The 22,973-nt window shown below is 45.8% G+C and overlaps 1 protein-coding gene and 1 pseudogene across 1 annotated transcript in view; both read right to left on the reverse strand.

The window, feature by feature from the left end:
• Nucleotides 1-13,972: 13,972 nt before the first annotated feature.
• Nucleotides 13,973-22,973, reverse strand: part of LOC129018315 (leucine-rich repeat-containing protein 37A3-like) — a 30,343-nt gene continuing 21,342 nt past the window's right edge. The window contains 10 exon segments of the mRNA XM_063657043.1: nucleotides 13,973-14,540; nucleotides 14,638-14,770; nucleotides 17,678-17,778; nucleotides 18,371-18,561; nucleotides 18,564-19,095; nucleotides 19,097-19,657; nucleotides 19,757-19,987; nucleotides 21,421-21,771; nucleotides 21,914-22,180; nucleotides 22,564-22,955. Coding sequence (XP_063513113.1) covers nucleotides 14,719-14,770; nucleotides 17,678-17,778; nucleotides 18,371-18,561; nucleotides 18,564-19,095; nucleotides 19,097-19,657; nucleotides 19,757-19,987; nucleotides 21,421-21,771; nucleotides 21,914-22,180; nucleotides 22,564-22,955 — 2,678 coding nt within the window. The 3' untranslated portion in view covers nucleotides 13,973-14,540; nucleotides 14,638-14,718.
• LOC129018319 (cyclic AMP-dependent transcription factor ATF-4-like) lies at nucleotides 21,887-22,953 on the reverse strand (annotated as a pseudogene).

Below are 22,973 nucleotides of genomic sequence, written 5' to 3' on the forward strand. Positions count from 1 at the left end.
GTAGTGAGCATAGTATACAATGGTTAGCTTTTCAGGCCTTGTCCCCGACCCTGCCTCACCCCTTTCAGAGTCCCCAGTGTCTGTTGTTCCCATCTTTGTGTCTCTGTGTACTCTATGTTTAGCTCCCATTTATAAGTGAGAACATACAGTATTTGGTTTCTGTTCCGGCCTTAGTTTGCTTAAGATAATGGCCTCCAGCTGCATCCATCTTGCTGCAAAGGACATGGTTTCCTTCTTTTTGTGGCTGTGTAGTATTCCATGTTGTATATGTACCGTATTTTCTTTATCCAGTCTATCATTGATGGGTATTTAGGTTCATTCCATGTCTTTGCTATTGTGACTAGTGTTGGAATAAACATATGAGTACACATGTCTTTTTGGTACAATGATTTGTTTTCTTTTGGGTACATATCCAGTAATGAGATTGCTGGGTCGAATGGTAGCTCTGTTTGAAGATCTTTGAGAAATCTCCAAACTGCTTTCTACACTGGCTAAACTAATTTACATTTCCACCAACAGTGTATAAGTGCTCCCTTTTCTCTACAGCCTCACCACCATCTGTTATTTGTTTGACTTTTCAGTAGCCATTCTCACTAATGTGAGAAGGCATCTCATTGTGGTTTTGATTTGCATTTCTCTGATGATGAGTGGTGATCAGCATTTTTTCATGTTTGTTGGCCACTTGTAGGTCTTCTTTTGAGAAGTGTCTATTCATGTCCTTTGCCCATTTTTTAATGGGGTTATTTGTTTTTTGCTTGTTGATTTAAGTTTTTCTTATAGATTCTGGACATTAGATACATCGTTTGTGAATATTTCTCCCATTCTGTAAGTTGTCTGTTTACTCTGTTGATAGTTTTCTTTGCTGTGCAGAAGCTCTTTAGTTTAATTAGATTCCATCTATTTTGGTTGTTATTACAATTGCTTTTGGGGACTTAAGCCAAAAATTCTTTGCCAAGGCCAGTGTTGAGAAGGGTATTTCCTAGGTTTTCTTCTGTAATTTTAATAGTTTGAGGTCTTATGTTTTTTTTTCTTTTTTTTTTTTGGGGGGGGGGATGGAGTCTCACTCTGTTGCCCAGGCTGGAGTGCAGTGGCGCGATATCGGCTCACTGCAAGCTCCGCCTCCCAGCTTCACGCCATTCTCCTGCCTCAGCCTCCTGAGTAGCTGGGACTACAGGCACCCACCACCAGGCCCGGCTAATTTTTTGTATTTTTAGTAGAGACGGAGTTTCACGTATTAGCCAGGATGGTCTTGATCTCCTGACCTCGTGATCCACCTGCCTCGGCCTCCCAAAGTGCTGGGATTACAGGCGTGAGCCACCGCGCCCAGCCGATAAGAGTTTTTGAAAACAGAAATCAGTGTGTATTTTATCAAATGATTTAGAGTACAAAATTTTCCTCTCTTAATGTGTTACAACAACAGAGAATGACCTTGAAAAATTTTCTAATGTAGAGCCAGTCCTGCATTTCTGAGATTAATTCATTCAACAATTCATTCATTCAACAAATATTTATTGAATGCTTATTATGTACAAGTAGTGCTCTCAGCACTAGGAGGAGGAAAAAAAGAGAATCAACAGAACAGCAATGAATAAAACAGAATCAAAATTCTTGGGTCATACCACCCGGAACAGGCCTGATCTCCCCTGCTCTCAGAAGCTAAGCAGGGTTGAGCCTGGTTAGTACTTGGATGGGAGGACTAGAGTGCCTACCTGCAGGAAGTACCCATTCTAGTTGGGGGGAAACAGAGAACTTTTGTTAAAACAATGTAAAGTATTCTGGAGAAAAATAAAACTTGGAAAGGGAATTTGAAGAGAAGTGTGTTTGTGTGATTTTTTTTTTTTTTTTTTTTTTTGAGAAGGGGTCTTGCTCTGTCACCCAGGCTGGAGTGCAGTGGCGTGATCTTGGCTCACTGCACCTCCTTAGCCTTCTGGGTTCAAGCGATTCTCCTGCCTCAGCCTCCTGAGTAGCTGGGATTACAGTTGTGTGCCACTACACCCGGCTAATATTTGTATTTGTAGTAGAGACGAGGTTTCACCATGTTGGCCAGGCTGGTCCCGAACTCCTGACCTCAGGTGATCCACCCACCTCGGCCTCCCAAAGTGCTGGGATTACAGGCATGAGCCACCATGTCCGGCCTGAAGTGTGTTTGCGTGATTTTTAAACATGGTGGTCAGGAAGGAAGTGCAGGAGAGAGCCAGGTGACTTCCTGGAAAAACATTCCAGACAGAGGGGACAGCAAATACAAAGGTTCTAAAGAAGCAAAATCTGGGCTGTTCAGGAAACAGGACAGCTGCAGAGCTGGAGTGGAGTGAGCAAGGGGAAAGAAGTGGGAGGTGATAATAGGCAGATCATGTAGGTCACTGGAAAGACTCTAGCTTTTAATATGACAGATTAAAACGGGAATCACGACAGGGTTTTGAGCAGAGCAGGGACAGGATGGGAATTACACTTTAAAAGGATCCCTCTGACTGCTCTGTGGAGACTATGCTAAGGTGGAGTGAAAACAGAACCAAAGACACCAGTGAGGAGAATGCTGCAGTGATTCCGGTGAGAGAGGAAGATGGCCTGGACCAGGGGGTAACGGGAGATGATGAGAGCTAATTGGATTTGGGGGTCAACTGGATCTGCAGAAAGATTGGATAGGGTGTGTAATAGAGAAAAGTCAAGAATGACTTTAAAGTTTTTGCCTCCAGTTTAGATTGGACATTGAGATGGTGGAGACTTCAGGAAAGCAAGTTTAGGGAGAAAAGTAGGAATTGACCTTTGAGCATATTGCCCATTTGAGATGCTATTTATGAGAGTTGGATTTATGAGTATGGAGTTCTGAGGAGAACTCCCACCCAGCAAGAGATAGAAATATGGGAGTCATCGGCTGGGTGCGGGGGCTGACACCTACAATCCCAGCACTTTGGCAGGCCGAGATGGGCGGATCACGAGGTCAGGAGATCGAGACCATCCTGGCTAACATGGTGAAACCCCGTCTCTACTAAAAATACAAAAAAAATAGCCAGGTGTGGTGGCGGGTGCCTGTAGTCCCAGCTACTCCAGAGGGGCGGAGGCAGGAGAATGGTGTGAACCCGGGAGGTGGAGCTTGTGGTGAGCTGAGATCGCGCCATTGCACTCCAGCCTGGGGGATTGAGCGAAACTCCGTCTCCAAAAAACAAAGAAATATGGGAGTCATCAGTCTGCAGATGGTATTTAAAGCCACGAGGCAGTAGGAGTTTATGAGGGGAGCAAGTATAGGTAGAGAGGCCATCTAAAGACTGTACTCTGGGCCAGGCGTGGTGGCTCATGCCTGTAATCCCAGCACTTTGGGAGGCTGAGGCAGGCGGTTCACGAGGTCAGCAGTTTGAGACCAGTGTGGCCAGTATAGTAAAACCCTGTCTCTACTAAAAATACAACAATTTGCTGGGCATGATGGCGGGTGCCTGTAGTCCCAGCTACTTGGGAGGCTGAGGCAGGAGAATCGCTTGAATCCAGGAGGCGGAGGTTGCATGAACTGAGACCTCGCCATTGCACTCCAGCTTGGGTGACAGATGAGACTGCGTCTCAAAAAAAAAAAAAAAGACTGTACTCTGGGGCACTTCAAGGTCAAGAGATCAGGAGGATGAGGAAGAACCAGCAAAGGAGACTGAACCTGTGCCGCCAGAAGCAGCAGGAGAATCAGAGGAATGTGCTGAGAAAAGTTTTCTATTTTGTCTTTTTGAGACGGGGTCTCACTGTCACTCATGCTGGAGTGCAGTGGTACAATCATGACTCACTGCAGCCTTGATTTCCCAGGCTCAAGTGATCCTACTGGCTCAGCCTCCTGAGTAGATGGGACTACAGGTGCATGCCATCACACTGGCTACTTTTTAGTTTTTGTAGAGATAGGGTCTCGTCATGTTGTCCAGGCTGATCTGGAACTCCTGGGCGCTCATGATCCTCCTGCCTTGGCCTCCCAAAGTGTTGGGATTACAGGTGTGAGCCACCATGCCTGGCTGAGAAAAGTATTTTTAAGAAGAGAGAGTGATCGGCCAGTTCAAATGCTGCTGAAAGACTGAATAAAATTAAGAACTGAACATTGACCATTGGATGTGGCAGTGCAGAGGTCATTTCATGGAGTGACTGGGGCGAGAGTCTCTGAGAAGGACTCAGCAGAGAACGGAAGAAGACAAATGGAGTCAGCACATAGACACAACGCTTTGAGAAGTTTTGCAGAGAATGGAAAGAAACAAATAGGATAGTAGCTGGGGGAGGAGTGAGGCTAAGTGACTTTACCACATGGGAGAAACGTCACTAAATTTGTATGTTGTTGGGAGTGACCCAGTGAAGGGAGGGACTGATGGTGCAAGGGAGCATGGGAGCTGCTGGGGCCCTGCCTGAGAAGCTGCAGGTGGTGGATCCAGAGCTCCAGGTGAGGCCTGGCTTTGGCTCAGAGCCTGGACTGTCCATCCATGGAGAGAGGAGACGACACAGAATTGGGACACAAACATAGGGAGGTGGGTAGTTTTGCCCGTGTGGGGAGGTGGAGGTTCACTCTTAAATGCTTCTCCTGGTTTCTCAATGATCAGAAGTGAGGTCAGCAGCTGAGGCTAAGGATGGAGGAGAAAGTGTTGGAGGTTTGAGGAAAGAGGAGAAAGTCTGAATAGCTTTTCTGGAGAGAAAGCAAGAGAGAGAGAGAAAGAGGGAGAATGGTCAACAGCAACATAGTAGGATTTTTAGGAAGCAAAAAGGGCTGCATGATCAGGAATTTTGAAGCGAGATTGTTTTTTCTCCAGACACACTGAGCTGAATGGGTGCGGGCTCCAGCTTGTAAACATTTGCTCTTTTTATTGACCTTTTGTACAGAACCAATATTTTGCTTTAGGCCAGGCGTGGTGGCTCCTGCCTGTAATCCCAGCACTTTGGGAGGCCGAGGTGGGCGGATCACCTGAGATCAGGAGTTTGAGACCAGCCTGAACAATATGGTGAAACCCCATCTCTAATAAAAATACAAAAATTAGCTGGGCCTGGTGGCACTCATCTGTAGTACCAGCTACTCAGGAGGCTGAGGCAGGAGAATCGCTTGAACCCGGGAGGCAGAGGTTGCAGTGCGCCGAGATCGCATCACTGCACTCCAGCCTGGGCGACAGAGCAAGACTCCATCTCAAAAAAGACAAAAAAAATTGCTTTATTGACCAGGTCAAACATCCTCCCTTTAACTTCTGCCTTTATTAATTATTTCTTTGAAGTCTCCCATCTTTGAGAGTTGAACATTTGGCTTCTTTATTATCAGGGTTTTTTTTTTTCTTTTTTTTGAGACGTAGTCTTGCTCTGTCGCCCAGGCTGGAGTGCAGTGGTGCGATCTCGGCTCACTGCAAGCTCTGCCACCTGGGTTCAAGCAATTCTCTTGCCTAAGGGTCCCGAGTAGCCGGGACTATAGGCACAGGCCACCACACCCAGCTAATTTTTTGTACTTTTTTTTTTTTTTTGAGATGGAGTCTCACTGTGTCACCCAGGCTGTTGCCCAGGCTGAAGTGCACTGGCGCGATCTTGGCTCACCGCAACATCTGCCTCCCGGGTTCAAGCGATTCTCCTGCCTCAGCCTCTGAGTAGCTGGGATTACAGGCGCCTGCCACCACGTGCAGCTAATTTTTGTATTTGTAGAAGAGACGAGGTTTCACCATGTAGGCCAGGCTGGTCTCGAACCCCTGACCTCAGGTGATCCACCCACCTCGGCCTCCCAAAGTGCTGGAATTACAGGCATGAGCCACCGTGCCTAGCCAGTTTTTTGTATTTTTAGTAGAGACAGGGTTTCGCCGTGTTAGCCAGGATGGTCTCCATCTCCTGACCTCATGATCCACTTGCTTCGGACTCCCAAAGTGTTGGGATTACAGGTGTTAGCCACCACACCTGGCCTCTTTCTTATTTTCAAGTAAATTCACGTACAGTAATACATTTTCCTTTGAGTCACTTTTTGTCAACATCTCGAAGGGTTTGAGAGATATTTTTCATGTTGAAATTTCTTTCTTTTTTTTTTTTTTTTTAAATAAATAGAGACAGGGTCTGTCTCTGTCACCCATGCTGGTCCCGAACTCCTGGGCCCAAGTGATCCTCCCATGCCTCAGCCTCCTGAAGGGCTGAGATTACAAGCATGAGCCATTGTGCCCGGCCTCATGTTGACTCTGTCTCAAAAAAAAAAAAAAATTTCTATCTAAAGAGTTTGCAACTTTTTTTTTTTTTTTTTTTTGAGATGGAGTCTCGCTTTGTCACCCAGGCTGGACGATTTCGGCTCACTGCAATCTTTGTCTCCCTGGGTTCAGCGATTCTCCTGCCTCAGCCTCCCAAGTGGCTGGATTACAGGCACACGTCACCATGCCTGGCTAATTTTTGTATTTTTAGTGGAGACGGGGTTTCACCATATTGGCCAGGCTGGTCTCGAACTCCTGACCTTGTGATCTGCCCGCCTTGGCCTCCCAAAGTGCTGGGATTACAGCACCGCCTAGACTTTGTAATTTTGATGTTTATTTCCTCTTTCTGACTTGAGTACTTTATTTTGTTAAGTTGTGGTTAATTTCTAATTTTATTTTATTGGGGGTCAGTGAGTATGGTCTGTGAGATTGTTGCTTTTTGGTATTTTTTGAGATTTTTTGGATTTTGTTTCTAATCTTTTGGAGATTTTTTGGTCTAATATTTGGGAATGCATATAGCAGTGTAAACTTATCCTCTAAACATATAGCAATGAAATATAAAAAGAGCAAAATTGGCTGGGCACAGTGGCTCACGCCTGTAATCTCAGCACTTTGGGAGGCTGAGGTGGGCAGATCACGAGGTCAGGAGTTCGAGACCAGCCTGGCCAACATGGTGAAACCCTGTCTCTACTACAAGATACAAAAAATTAGCTGGGCATGGTGGTGCCTGTCTGTAATCCCAGCTACTCAGGAGGCTGAGGCAGATGAAACACGAACCCAGGAGGCAGAGGTTGCAGTGAGCCGAGATGGCGTCATTGCACTCCAGCCTGGGTGACAGGGCGAGACTCCATCTCAAAAAAAAAAAAAAAAAGATATGAAATGTATCACCATGGACTAAGACATAGGGACAGAAACGCAAAGTGGGGAGTTGGCCTGAAGAGGTTAAAGCTCTGGACTCCAAGTCTGGAATCAGGCAGGGAATGCTGGGAGTTTGACTCTGGGTAATAGGAACTAAAACAGTCCACAGAAGATGGCAGTAGACCTGAGGCAGGATTCCTGGTTAGGTTTTTAGGGAGTGGGAGGGTGGGGAACTGAGCTAAGTATAGTGACTGAAGGGATCCCAGAGACCTGGTGGAGAGAACGGTAGCATTGCTGGGCAGGGTGGATCAAGGCTGCCCAGTTGAAATAAGCCTGCAAATAGAAAATCCAAATTCAACAATCCAAAGATAAGCACACTATAAGTAGGGTGACCGTATCTCCTGCTTTCCTAGAAATAATCTCAGTGCACAATGCTAGTCCCAGCATCATACTACTGTCAGCCTCTTTCATTCTTACAGTATCCTGGTTTGGATGATCAATTACATGGTCACCTAACATATGAAATTAAAATAGTAGAACAAGGCTGGGCATGGTGGCTTACGCTTATCCTACTACTTTGGGAGGCTGAGGTGGGAGGATTACTTGAGGCCAGGAGTAGGAGGCCAACCTGGGCAACATATGGAGACCCTGTCTCTACAAAAAAATTAAAATTAACCAGGCATGGTGGCATGTGCCTGTAGTCCCAGCTACTCAGGAGGCTGAGGCAGGAGGATCACTTGAGCCCAGGAGTTGGAGGTTATAGTCAGCTATGATTGCACCACTGCACTCCAGCCTGGTCGACAAAGCGAGAGACTGTCTCTAAAAAAATTAAAAACTGGCAGGTGCCTGTAATCCCAGCTACTTGGGAGGCTGAGGCAGGAGAATTGCTTGAACCCAGGAGACGGAGGTGGCAGTGACCTGAGATCGCGTCACTGTACTCCAGCCTCCAGAAGTGACAGAGCGAGACTCCATCTCAAACATAAAAATAAAATAAAATAAAATAAAATAAACAGCCTGAAGAAAATAATTGAAAATGGACTTCTTGCGTAGATGTGGGGATCTTACAAATTACCGAAGAGTACCAAGAAATACAAGAAACACAAACATAAGCACTATCTTTATTAAAACTACAGATTAAAACTCCAAACCATGCCAGGCGCGGTGGCTCACGCCTGTAATCCCAGCACTTTGGGAGGCTGAGGCAGGTGGATTACCTGAGGTCAGGAGTTCGAGACCACCCTGGCCAACATGGTGAAACCCCATCTCTACTAAAAATACAAAAATTAGCCAGGTGTGGTGGCACGTGCCTGTAATCCCAGCTACTCAGTAGGCTGAGGCAGGAGAATCGCTTGAACCTGGGAGACAGAGGTTGCAGTGAGCCGAGATCGTGCCACTGCACTCCAGCCTGGGTGGCAGAGCAAGACTCTGTCAAAAACAAAAAACAAAAAACAAAAAAACTCCAAATCATAAACCAGGTGGAGGCTGACAGAGGCACTTGAGATTAAGCTGGAGAAAACCAGAGCTCTTGTGAAGAGCCAGCCGAGCTCACCAGCAAGGTGGGGGCCGACCTGGGAATAGGTTGCTTTACGCATCTTACAAGAACACTGAAATAACGTATTAGAACAAATGTTTTTAACTTAAGAAAAATTACCAGATAGAAAGATGAATTGAGGCTGGGCGTGGTGGCTCATGCCCCAGCACTTTGGGAGGCTGAGGCGAGTAGATCACTTGAGGTTAGGCGTTCAAGACCAGCCTTGCCAACATGGTGAAACCCCGTCTCTACTGAAAATACAAAAATTAGCCAGGCATGGTAGGGCACGCGCCTGTAGTCCCAGCTACTTGGGAGGCTGAGGCAGGAGAATTGCTTGAACGCAGTAGGCAGAGGTTGCAGTAAGCTGAGATTGCAGTGAGACTCTGTCTCAAAAAAAAAAAAAAAAAAAGAATTAAATCTATAGAGTCAATCTATTGTGTCCCAGGAAATATTGGCCCAGAATAAAAATTCCAAAATGTATAACAGTGAGATTTCTGGATTTCATAGACAAAGAGATAATTCTTGGAGCATCATGGCAATTACTTCACTTCTTTGTTTTTTTTGTTTTTTGAGACAGAGTCTCGCTCTGTCGCCCAGGCTGGAGTGCAGTGGCGCAATCTCGGCTCACTGCAAGCTCCTCCTCCCAGGTTCATGCCATTCTCCTGCCTCAGCCTCCCGGGTAGCTGGGACTACAGGCATCCACCACCACGCCCGGCTAATTTTTTGTACTTTCAGTAGAGCCGGGGTTTCACCATGTTAGCCAGGATGATCTCGATCTCCTGACCTCGTGATCCACCCGTGTCGGCCTCCCAAAGTGTTGGGATTACAGGCGTGAGCCACGGTGCCCGGCCGGCAATTACTTCACTTCTAAGGAAAAATAAACCAGGCTGACTTCTGATTTCATTACAGCAACACTCAATTCTAGAATACTTATACATTCTTCAATAAATGAAGTATAATCCAAGAATTTATAGTCAAACTTTTACAGGATAAAGGCAACAAATATTTTTAAACATGAAAAACTCAGGGAATATAATTTTCATAAGTTATTATTGTTATTTTAAAGAGATAGGGTCTCACTTTCTTGCCCAGACTGGAGTGCAGTGGCACAATCAGAGCTCACTGCAGTCTCAAACTTCTGGGCTCTAGCAATCCTCCTGCCTCAGCCTCCTGAGTAGCTGGGACTATAGGCACACGCCACTACGTCTGGCTAAATTTTAAAATTTTTTGTAGAGACAGGGTCTCACTGTGTTGCTCAGGGTAGTCTTGAACTGCTGGCTTCAAGCGGTTCTTCTACCTCTTGTCTCCCAAAGTGCTGGGATTACAAGCGTGTGCCACCACACTCTGCTCTATAAATTATTCTTGAAGAAACTAAAGCAGGATCATAACTTACCACAAAATGGGGTGGGGGAAAAAACTATGGCAAAATAACTGTTAGCAATAATTCTGAATCTGTTTTAACTGTAGAAGTAGAACTAAAACAAATGTGGGATGATGGTTACACAGCAAAATGTATGATTTTATAAACCTACTAATGTGGAAATGGTATAATTAACATCTTTATATCTAGGAATCCAAATATCTCATTCAAACTGATTTAAAAATCAAGTGATAAAGATATTTATAAATGTAGTTAATAAAAAAAGCAAATACTAAAGAAGGATAAAATCATTTACATTAGGTGAGGAGAAGAAAAGGGGTAAAGAAAAAAGGGAAATTACAATGTCATTTTTATTCAGAATAGGGAGTTAGTCTGAAGAAACTGAGGACGATGTGTATTGCAGATTATGATTATAAGGCAACTCCTTGAATAAAAATACAAACCTTCCAAATTATCAGAAGAAACACAAAACACAGTAAACACAAAATATGCAATGCAAGAGTGAAAAAAGGACCAAAAGGGCTGTGAAACAGCATAATATAGCTGTCACATGAATAGGGCTCAACTCATCTATGGCAAGATAAAGATTTTCAGATTTAATCACAAAGCAAAACTTACTGCTCTAATTCAAGGGATTACCTAAAATAAAGGGTTCAGAAAAGATGAAAACAGCAAAGGTTGTTTGGGGTAACAAACAAAATTCAGCAGGGTTGTTATAATATCAGACAAAGTTAAATTCAGGGCAAAGGTTGAATACATTAAATGAGACAAGGAAGGTCATTTTATGATGAAATGGGAAAATTCCCAAGAATATAAGACAAATGAATATTTATGCACGAGTAACATGGTACTATTTATAAAGCAGGACTTCAGAGAAATAAGGAGAAATAAAAACAATAGTAACAAAAGATTCTAATTTACCTTCTTCTGATTATGTTAGATCAAAATACGTCTAAGGTCACAGAAGACAAATAATATAATTGACAAATTATATCTCATTGATACATATCAAAATCTGTATGTTGAAAACAAAGAGTACACATTACTCTTGAGTGCCCATCAAAAATTCACAAAAATTGACCCCATTTTATATCGCAAAGAAAACTCAAGTATTTCAAAAGTAAAAAGTGTTACAGGCTGGGCACGGTGGCTCACGCCTGTAATGCCAGTGCTTTTGGAGGCCAAGTTGGGAGGATCACTTGAGGTCAGAAGTTGAAGACCAGCCTGGGTGACATAGTGAGACACTGTCTCTACAAAAAAATTTACAAAAATAAAAAAAATTAGCCAGACATGGTGATACGCACCTGTAGTCCCAGCTGCTTGGAAGGCTGAGGCAGGAGAATCACTTGGGCCCAGGAGGTCGAGGCTGCAATGAGCTATAATTGTGCCACTGCACCTCAGCTTGGGTAACAGAGCAAGACCCTATCTCTTGGGGGGGAAGAAAAAGTGGTACAGAAAACACCGATTTCTGATCACAGTGAAATAAAACTATAAATTCATAACTAGAACCAAAAGCCTCTACCACCTGGATATTTTAAAACTCTGGGCCAGGTGCGGTGTCTCATGCCTGTAATCCCAGCACCTTTGGAGGCCAAGATGGGCAGATAATGAGGTCAGGAGTTCGAGACAAGCCTGGCCAACATGGTGAAACCCTGTTTCTACTAAGAGTACAAACATTAGCCAGGTGTGGTGGCACGTGCCTGTAATCCCAGCTACTTAGGAGGCTGAGGCAGGAGTATCACTTGAACCTGGGAGGCAGAGGTTGCAGTGAGCAGAGATTGTGCCACTTGTACTCCAGCTTGGGAGATGGAGTGAGACCCTGTCTCAAAAAAAAAAAAAAAGGCATGTCTTCTATCTGAGTCTTTTAAAGCATCCTTTGAAAGAGTTTTATATTTTTCCTCATAAAGATTTTGTGCATTTGTGTTAGGTTAATTCCAGGATACACAATAATTTCTGGTGCTATTGTGTCATATCTTAATTCACATTTTCTCATTACTTATTGAATCAGTAGTATCAGTTACATCACTTATGTACGGCTGCATAATAAACCACTCCCTAAACTCTGAATAAACACAACCGGGCCAGGCACAGTGGCTCACACCTGTAATCCCAGCACTTTGGGAGGCCAAGGCGGGCAGATCACCTGAGGTCAGGAGTTTGAGAACACCCTGGCCAACATGGTGAAATCCCATCTCTACTAAAAATACAAAAAAATGAGCCAGGCGTGGTAGTGGGCGCCTGTAATCCCAGCTGCTCGGGAGGCTGAGGCAAGAGAATCGCTTGAACGAAAGTGAAGGTTGCAGTGAGCCGAGATTAGGCCACTACACTCCAGCCTGGGCTACAGACAGAGCAAGACTCCATCTCAAAAAAAAAAAAAAAAAAAACCACAACCATCTTATTACTCATGATTCTTGGGGGTCTGAGTTTCAGGCAGCTCTCTGCAGAAAGTGCTTCACATGACATCAGTGGGGTGACTGGACTGTCTTAGAGGCTTCAAGATGGCTTCATTCACATGTTTGAGGGCCTGGTGGTGGGCAGCAGAGCAAAGGCACATTGCAAAGGGATGGATCCGGAGAGGCATGATTCACTGGAGATAGTTTTTAATATTTTACCTTAGTGAGGAGGAACACTGTATTGGTTAGATTTATGCATCAATTTGACTGGGCTATGGGGTGCCCAGGTATTTGGTCACACATTATTCTGGGTGTTTCTGTGAGGGTGTTTTTGGGTGAGTGTAACATTTAAATCGGTAAACTGAGTCAAGCAGATTGCCTCTTTTCTATTTGATTTACTAATATTTTATTTAGAATTTTCCCATCTTTGTCGGTAAGTAAAATGAGCCTAATTTTATTTGCTTTTCCTGTTGTATATGACTTTAGAATCAAGTTTATACCTGCTCCACAGAATGATTTGGGTAACTTTCTATATAATTTTCTGGAACAACTTGCACAAGACATGAGGTTTTATTCCTTCCAAGTTTGGTGAAACTTACCTATGGAATTATCAGGACCAGATAATTTGAGGGTTGTGGAGGATATCTTGATTACCAATTTCTTTCTTTCTTTCTTTCTTTTTTTTGAGAGAAGGTTTTGCTCTGTTGCCCAGACTGGAATGCAGTGGTGTGATCTCAGCTCACAGCAACTTCTGCCTACTGGGCTCAAGCGATCCTCCCACCTCAGCTCCCCAAGTAGCTGGGATTACAGGCACATGCCACCACACCCAGCTAGTTTTTATAGAGAAGGGGGTTTCACTGTGTTGCCCAGGCTGGTCTCAAACTCCTGAGCTCAAGCAGTCCACCCACCTTGGCCTCCCAAACTGCTGGGATTACAGGCCTGAGTGCCACTGCGCCTGACCTTTTTTTGTTTTGCTTTTGTGTTTGTTTTTGAGGCAGGGTCATCCCACTCTGTTGCCCAGGCTGGAGTGCAATGGCGTGATCTTGGCTCACTGCAACCTCTGCCTCCTGGGTTCAAGCAATTCTCCTGCCTCAGCCTCCCAAGTAGCTGGGATGACAGGCCTGCGCTACCACGCCCAGCTAATTTTGTATTTTTAGTAGAGACAGGGTTTCACCATGTTGGTCAGGCTGGTCTCGAACTCCCAACTGTTATGTGCGTCCATGTGAAAAGAGTCCACCAACAGGCTTTGTGAGAGCAACAAGGCTGTTTGTTTCACTTGGGTGCAAGTGGGCTGAGTCCACAAAGAGAGTCAGCAAAGGGAGATAGGGGTGGGGAAGTTTTATAGGATTTGGTAGGTAGTGGAAAATTACAGTTAAAGGTGGTTATCTCTTGTGGGCAGGGGAGGGGTCACAAGGTGCAGGGTTGGGAGTTCATGAGACTCATTGTCCAGGGGAGGAATGCCACAAGGTTGATTGATTAGTTGGAGTGGGGCCTGTATATGTGCAGGTCACAGGGGTTATGATGGCTTAGCTTGGGCTCAGATGTCTGACATTGAGGATCCTTCTTTATCTTCCTCTGATGCCCTTCTATGAGAATGAATCTGTTTTGGAAGAAAACGCAATTAAGATTATCCATCACAACAACCATTAGCTCCAAATCTGTATTCATTCATTTTATTCATTATAAGTCTCATCTACCTGATGAGATAACTTTTTTGAAGACAGGAATTGTATGCTGTTTAACAGTGCTTTGATTCTTCCACAGTTCAGTCATCCTTGCTATCTTGAGGGGGATAGCACTTTGGATAATCCCAAAGTGCTGGGATTATAGGTGTGAGCCATTGTGCCCGGCCAGTTTTTTCCTTTTACTGTGTCTGTGGTTCCACAACGTCCTTTTTGCCCGTTCTCTGTGGACTTTCTATTTCATCTGGACTCTGCTTAGATTGGCCAAGTTTTCTCTTCAGTCAAATCTTCAGGAACCAATTTATTACCATTAAAAATGATCTAACAGGCTTTATTTTTATTATTGTTAAAAATCCTCATTTTGAGGAACACAAACACAAAGTAAAGAATGTTTTCATTGATTTAACCAGTAAAAAAAAATATTTAATAATAAAATTTTAAAAACATGGCTCCAGGCCATCCAGATGCCTTAACTTGGGCTCAGCGGCCTGATACTGATGAGTCTTCTTTATCTTCCTCTGATGCCCTTTTGTGCGAATGAATCTGTTTTGGAAGAAAACACAATTAAAGTTATCTATCACAACGACCACTATCTCCAAATGTGTATTCATTCTTTTTATTCATTTTAAGTCTCATCTACCTGATGAGGTAACTTTTTTGAAGACAGGAATTGTATGCTGTTTAACAGTGCTTTGATTCTTCCACAGTTCAGTCATCCTTGCTACCTTGCGGGGGACTGGTTCCAGGATATCGCCCTCACACCATACCAGAATCTGTGGATGCTCAATCCCTTACATATAATGGTGCAGTATTTGCATATAACCAACACACACACACCCCATATACTTTATTTACTTACTTAGAGACAGGATCACCCTTTGTCACTCAGGCTGGAGTGCAGTGTCACAATCACAGCTCACTGCAGCCTCAACTTCCTGGGCTCCAGTGATCTGCCCACCCCAGCCTCTTGAGTAGCTGGGACTACAGGTGCATACCACCACACCTGGCTAATTTTTTTATTTTTATTTTTATTAAAGACAAGGTCTGACTATGCTGCCGAGGTTGTTCTCCCAAAGTGTTGGGATTACAAGTGTGAGTCACCGTGCCTGGTCCCATGTACTTTAGGTCATCACTAATAAAATGTATAGATATTGTGTAATGGTGATAGTTGTTATACTGTACTTTCTATTTGTATTTTTATTGTTTCTTTCTTCAAATATTCAGCCTCATCTAGTTGAATCTGAAGATGTGGACCTGCTGATGAAGAGGGCTGACTGTATCTAACTTAGGGTCTTGCATGCAGCTGGCACTTAATGCATTTTATTGACTGTTTTAGCTAACATTCAATGGACAACTCCTAATAAAAAACTCTTAAAAGTATGAAAAAAAGGAAACCTGCTCTAAAGTGGCAGGAAAACCAGCCTGGGCAACATAGCAAGATCTTGTCTCTACAACAAAAGTTTTAAAATTCGCTGCCTGCCTGTAGTCCCAGCCACTCTGGAAGCTGAGGCAGGAGGCTCCCTTAAGCCCAAGAGTTTGAGGTTACAGTGAGCTAGATCACACCATTGCTCTCCAGTCTGGGTGACAACAAGGCCCTGAGAAAGAAAAAAAAAAAAAGAAAGGAAAGGAAGGAAAGAGTGTAAGTATTGAAAAGGAAGAGACAAAACTATCATTATTTGCATATAAAATAATAAATGTTAGCCAAAGAAGCCTAAGACAATCAGCTAAGATTTTACTGGAAGTAATATGAAAATTCAGTACGGTGGCTAGAAACAAAATCAAGAGAGCAGCACACAAACCTCAAATACTTTTCAGATGTACCACCAATAACTAACTAGAAAATGGAAGAAAGATCCCATTTACAATGGTAATACAAATGTCTGAAGAATTTATGAACAAAAATACAAAGATCTATTATCTAACAAAAGTCGTGTAAGATCTATATGATGGAAAACCTAAAACTCTTCTGAAAGACATTAACAAGAAATGAATACATGACATGAAATACCATGTTCTAGAATGTCATACAGATGTCAATTCTCAAATTAATCTACGAATTTAAGGTAATCCTATTCAAATCCCAAGATAGTTTTTGGTGGTGGCTGTTTTTGAGACAAGGTCTCGCTCTCGCTCTGTTGCCCAGGCTAGAATGCAGTGGTATGACCACAGCTCACTGCATCCTCGACCTCCCAGGCTCAAGCAATCCTCCCACTTCAGCCTCTGAAGTTTCTCATATGGTGTCCAAGAAATGGGGACAAATCTCACAAAGGGACTAGGCTAAGGAGGGCCGGAATATTCCGGGAAGGTCTCTTTTTTTTTTTTTTTTTTTTTTTTTTGAGGCAGAGTCTCGCTCTGTCCCCCAGACTGGAGTGCAGCGGCCCGATCTTGGCTCACTGAATGCTCCACCTCCCAGGTTCACGCCATTCTCCTGCCTCAGCCTCACAAGTAGCTGGGACTACACGCACCTGCCCTAATTTTTTGCATTTTTAGTAGAGACAGGGTTTCACTGTGTTAGCCAGGATGGTCTCGATCTCCTGACCTCATGATCCGCCCGCCTTGGCCTCCCAAAGTGCTGGGATTACAGGTGTGAGCCACCGCACCTGGCCTATTCAGGGAAGGTTTCAAGCAGAAAGATGAACTGAGTTGGCTTTGGAGAGATTCACAGGACTCCCACAGGCAGAGGGAAATAAGGGAATTTTAGATGGACAAAGGCACAGACGAGCAGAAATGGGGATGGTGTGACTGGGGTATGGTGAGGGGCTGCTCTGGCTGGAATGGAGGGCTACCACAATAATGGAAATGGTAAATGAGGCAAATAAGGTTGGATTAGGAGCATAGCGTCAACGTTGCCACCTTACTAAATCACTCTTCCAATATGCTAGCACTGGCCTGTTGGGAAAAGTAACACATCACATAATCAAACAAAAGGCAAAAAGAGGCAAGCTCCAGGAATGGGCACACAGGACTCACCCCAGAGTAGCCAGATGCAGACTTTAGATATGTTGATGCAGGTTGAGCATCTCTAATCCGAGGGGGAATGTCTCATATGGTGTCCAAGAAATGGTAACACATCTCACAGAGGGCCTAGGCTCAGGAGGGCTGGAGTATGAGACATTCCCCCTCCCCTGTGAATTTAAAAACATGGCCAAATTTTTTTTTAAAAATGGCTACCCTGTAGTGCTTTAACTGGACAACACCTTACACACTGGAGAAGGATGATACTATGTGAATCTAATAAGTCTACAAGACAATACTTCTCTCTTTTGGCTGTCTTCTTGCTCTCCAGGGTGATGACAACTCCGTGAGGGTGGAGATTATACATCTCTCATCATTTAAGCAACAAGGAAATAAATTAGTGGCAGAAAGGGGTGACTCGGTGAGTACATCCAATTGTTGACATAGTTTTGGATGGGAGAAATTTTGCTATTATATCAACTTAACTTCTTAAAATAGTCTAGTGGGATTAACTTGGTTTCATTTCACAGAGATCTCCTGGAAGTGAGGATCCTTTAAAAATCCTGGAATATACATTGCAGTAAAAGAACAAAGCATACCTCAGCCTTAAACAACAGAAGAAGAATGTCAAGTGGGAAAGTGACGTTGATTTTCAGTTTGTGGGTTCTGAATCCACACAAAGAGAGGATTGCATTCTGAAAACCTGAATTAATTATTGTCCTTACCTCAACAAGACAAAAATTATAATCAAAATTGTTAGTATTACAGTCACAGATATTGCCAAGATGAGTTTATTATAGCCATATCCTGGAACTTCTTTCGTAAGCTAAAAAAAAAAAAAAAAAAAAAGGAAAGAACAATTAAAAAAAAGAATGGAAGCTAACTTTTCAAAACCCCAGTCAGTATTCCAGTTGAGTAGCTTACAGGTTCTTTTTTATTTTTTTTGAGACAGGATCTCACTCTGTCACCCAGGCGGGAGTACAATGGTGTGATCACAGTTCACTACAGACTCGACCTCCCTGGGCTCAGGTGATCCTCCCACCTCAGCCTCCTGAGTAGCTGGGACTACAGGCACGTGTCACCACACCCAGCTAATTTTTGTATTTTTTGTGAAGACAGGGTTTCACTTTGTTGACCAAGCTGGTCTCAAACTCCTGACCTCAAGTGATCCACCCACATTGGCCTCCGAAAGTGCTGGGATTATAGGCATGAGCCACCACCCCCGGCCTACAGTTCATCTTGTGCCCTAATCTATTTCACCGTCTACATGAGCAAAGTGGGAGATCACTGTCATGGCCAAAGTTACATGGCCAAGACAAGCTATGGCCTGGGAGTCCCAGGTTCTCCTATGTGGGCACTTTCATGGCATATGCTAAATGATGGGAAATCTGGGTCTCATGTTTCTGTGTGGTCCTCACCTCACTTCACTTCTGCTCTTTCTGTTCACTGTGTTCCATGCTCTCATTAATATAGTTATCAGTTTTCCATTGGTCCGTATCCCATTCTGCCTTGGATGCCTTTGCTTCCTGCTGCTCGCTGAGAAGCTTCATCAGGAGATCTGTTCATGAGATGAGCTTGGCACAGGTCACTTTCACATATGCTTCTGAATATTCATTTTCAAGGTCCGGATAACATGAGACATGAACCTTCTCACATCCTCTTTGGGGATGAGGGACCATAGCTGCTGGGTTAGCTGAATTTCAAGCTGATCACCTGGAGACGAGAGCAACGGCTAATTGAAGCTTTTGGGCTCGGGGGACAGGTCAGTGACCACGTTGTTGTATTCCCGTTTTGTCTCAGTTTGTTTAACAGTTGGCTCTAAGTTGAATGCAGTCCCAGTGGAATCTGCCTCAGGAGGATGATTGTAGTTTGTGTTTTCAGAGACGGTGCCTTGTGGCATAATAGTGTTTTCCATAAAAACGTTTTCTTCGAAGGCATCTCTTGCAGTCGTGTCTTTTATATTAGTGTTTTCTGTAAAACTTTCTGAAGGAGCAAATACTTCCAGAAGACTGTTTTCTTGAGGACTCAGGTCTCCTAAGGATGAAAAAACACCTTGTGAATTTATGAGGCTCTTCGCTGCAGAGAACGGCGGCCTCTTTGTGAGCATCAGTCTGTTGAGATAACTGCCCTGTCTAAGCTTTCTAATCTTTTTTGGCCTTGGGTGTTCTGTGGGCCACACGGGAGTGAGTTTTATAAAAGCGGTATTTTTTTCTGGAATATGCGATTGATTTAGCAGCCTTCATGTTTTTCACTCTAGCCATTGCCATTTCTAAAATTAAAATGGTGTAGGCTAAGTCTTTCGATCTGTCTCTGACCTGAGGTAGGGCTTTTGCCGGGCTAGAGGCAGAAGGCACGCTCATGGAGAAGGGTTTCAGCACAGAGGAGACTGCTGCCTTATGCTCTCGGTTGAACGAAGGCTTGGTGTAGACGGTGTTTCCCGCTACCTTCTCAGGCCCCTGCACTATGTGAGGCTGTTCCAGCTCCCTTGGGTCTGGACCCTCAAGCCTTTTTTCTTTGGCAGCATTGTCCACAAATGCCTGGGCATGCTGTTCTTTCCTAGTGCTGTGCTTTCCCACCTCTTTGAAGTGCCTTTTCTGGATGCTCCTTGGGCCTGTGAGGACTCTGTTTACTCTCTGAAGGTTTTTGCCTAACTTTGAATCTGCCGGCTGTTTTCTTGTGGTTGGACAGTTTTGGTTTTTTTTCCCCTACAAAATAATTTATTGGAACACACAGCTACAGCAATGTACAAGCACATTGATGCTCCTGACTACCCTCAGCTAGGGGACCCTTTTCTTCCCCCTTGCCTTGCGGACCTCTTCTATCAAATCTTTCAGGCACTGGATCTCCTTGGCCAGGGAATCCGCCCTCCCTTTTAGAGCCTCGTTCTTCTTTTCCAGCTCTTTGCACTCGCCAGTGAGAGCCTCTTGCTCCACCCTCTTCTTCTGGCGGTACCTAGTGGCTGCTGTCTTGTTTTGCTCCATTTTTTTCAGCTTCTTCTCCAGTATCTCACCCTTTACTTTTGCTGCTACCATCTTCTCTCCAGGAGGATCGTAAGGTTTGGGGCGGGCAGACCCTCAGAGAACACCTGGAGATGGGAAGCACTCCTCACTTCCTAGACGGGGCGGCCGGGCAGAGGCGCTCCTCACTTCCTAGATGGGGCGACCAGGCAGAGACGCTCCTCACATCCCAGACGGAGTGGTGGCCGGGCAGAGACGCTCCTCACATCCCAGACGTGGTGGTGGCCGGGCAGAGTCACTCCTCACTTCCTAGACGGGTTGGCGGCCGAGCAGAGATGCTCCTCACCTCCCAGACGGGGTGGCGGCCGGGCAGAGGCACTCCTTACCTCCCAGATGGGGCGGCCGGACAGAGGCGCTCCTCACTTCCCAGACGGGGCGGCCGGGCAGAGGCGCTCCTCACATCCCAGACGGGGCGGCCGGGCAGAGGCGCTCCTCACCTCCCAGACGGGGCGGCTGGGCAGAGGCGCTCCTCACTTCCCAGACGATGGGCGGGCGGGCAGAGTCACTCCTCACTTCCTAGACGGGGCGGCCGGGCAGAGGCGCTCACTTCATAGACGGGGCAGCTGGGCAGAGGTGCTCCTCACTTCCTAGACAGGGCGGCCGGGCAGAGATGCTCCTCACATCCGAGACAGGGTGGTGGCCGGGTAGAGGCGCTCCTCACTTCCCAGACGTGGTGGTGGCCGGGCAGAATCGCTCCTCACTTCCTAGACGGGGCAGCCAGGCAGAGACGCTCCTCACATCCCAGAAGGGGTGGTGGCCGGGCAGAGGCGCTCCTTACGTCCCAGATGGGGCGGCCGGGCAGAGGCGCTCCTCACTTCCCAGACGGGACGGCCGGGCAGAGGCGCTCCTCACATCCCAGACGGGGCGGCTGGGCAGAGGCGCTCCTCACATCCCAGACGATGGGTGGCCAGGCAGAGAGGCTCCTCACTTCCTAGACTGGGTGGCGGCCGGGCAGAAGCTGTAATCTTAGCACTTTGGGAGGCCAAGGCAGGCGGCTGGGAGCTGGAGGTTGTAGCGAGCCGAGATCACACCACTGCACTCCAGCCTGGGCAACATTGAGCATTGAGTGAGTGAGACACCGTCTGCAATCCCAGCACCTCAGGAGGCCGAGGCGGGCAGATCACTTGAGGTCAGGAGCTGGAGACTAGCCCGGCCAACAGGGCGAAACCCAGTCTCCACCAAAAATACACAAACCAGTCAGGCATGGCGGTGCGTGCCTGCAATCCCAGGCACTCGGCAGACCGAGGCAGGAGAATCACGGGAGCCCGAGGCAGGGAGGTTGCAGCGAGCTGAGATCACTGCAGTACAGTCCAGGCTCGTCAACAGAGGGAGACCGTTGAAAGGAAGAAAGGAAGAAAGGAAGGAAAGAAGGATGGAGCAGCCTTCATGTTTTTATCTCTAGCCATTGCAATTTCTAAAATTGGTGTAGGCTAAGTCTTTCAGTCTCTGACCTGAGGTAGGGCTTTTGCAGGGCTAGAGGCAGAAGGCACGCCCATGGAGAAGGGTTTCAGCACAGAGGAGACTGCTGCCTTATGCTCTCGGTTGAACGAAGGCTTGGTGTAGACAGTGTTTCCCGCCACCTTCTCAGGCCCCTGCACTATGTGAGGCTGTTCCAGCTCCCTTGGGGCTGGACTCTCAAGGCTTTTTTCTTTGGCAGCATTGTCCACAAATGCCTGGGCATCCTGTTCTTTCCTAGTGCTGTGCTTTCCCACCTCTTTGAAGTGCCTTTTCTGGATGCTCCTTGGGCCCGTGAGGACTCTGTTTACTCTCTGAAGGCTTTTGCCTAACTTTGAATCTGCCGGCTGTTTTCTTGTGGTTGGACAGTTTTGTTTTGTTTTTTTTTCCCTACAAAATAATTTAGTGGAACACACAGCTACAGCAATGTACAAGCACATTGACGCTCCTGACTACCCTCAGCTAGGGGACCCTTTTCTTCCCCCTTGCCTTGCGGACCTCTTCTATCAAATCTTTCAGGCACTGGATCTCCTTGGCCAGGGAATCCGCCCTCCCTTTTAGAGCCTTGTTCTTCTTTTCCAGCTCTTTGCACTCGCCAGTGAGAGCCTCCTGCTCCACCCTCTTCTTCTGGCGGTACCTAGTGGCTGCTGTCTTGTTTTGCTCCATTTTTTTCAGCTTCTTCTCCAGTTTCTCACCCTTTACTTTTGCTGCTATCATCTTCTCTCCAGGAGGATCGTAAGGTTTGGGGCAGGCAGACTCTCAGAGAACACTTGGAGATGGGAGGCTCCTATCTGGAGAGCCCCTGGTAGAGGGGCTATGGTGAGCAGACCCTAGATAGGACTCTGGGCTCATAGAGATGCCACTATCATTGTCTGAAGGGGTGTCTTCCTCCTTTATGCACTGAGGGATCATGGTATAGTAAGCAGTGGAGTCTGGCTTCCTATCTCCTTCAGGATATCCACTTCACTGCCCAGCTCTAAACTAAAGGAATGATCTGGAGTGGAGGACAGGACCCCTGGGGAAAGTGGAAGAGGTTGCAAGAAGGTGAAGGGGGCAACCTAGTAGGGTTTTGTTAAACTTTCTGGGAGATGGTCAGTTGGGTTCATGGTCTGGGGGTGCTCCTTATTAGTCTCCTGGACTAGGGGGGCAAAGAGATCACAAGTGTCATCCAGCGTGGTCAAAAGGTCATCTGGCATGGTTTCCAGGTCATCTCTACCCAACAGGGCATCAAAGTCGAACTCCTTCAAATCCATTTTCTCCAACATCCAATCTGTCCCAGAGAAGGCATCCTCCTTGCTGTTGTTGGAGGGACTCCCCAACCCATCCACAGCCAGCCATTGGGAGGAGCCCGCCTTAGCCTTGTCACTGGACAACCCATGAGGTTTGAAATCCTGGGCCACCTCCAGGTAGTCATCTAAGAGACCTAGGCTTCCTTCTGCCCCCAAACCCGACTGCTGGAAGGGGAACATCAAGTCCCCCACCAACACCTCGCTGCTCAGGAAGCTCATTTCGGTCATGTTGCAGTGCATTGCTGGAATCAAGGAATGTG

Source organism: Pongo pygmaeus, chromosome 19 (assembly GCF_028885625.2).
Source record: "Pongo pygmaeus isolate AG05252 chromosome 19, NHGRI_mPonPyg2-v2.0_pri, whole genome shotgun sequence".
NCBI classification, from domain to species: Eukaryota; Metazoa; Chordata; class Mammalia; order Primates; family Hominidae; genus Pongo; species Pongo pygmaeus.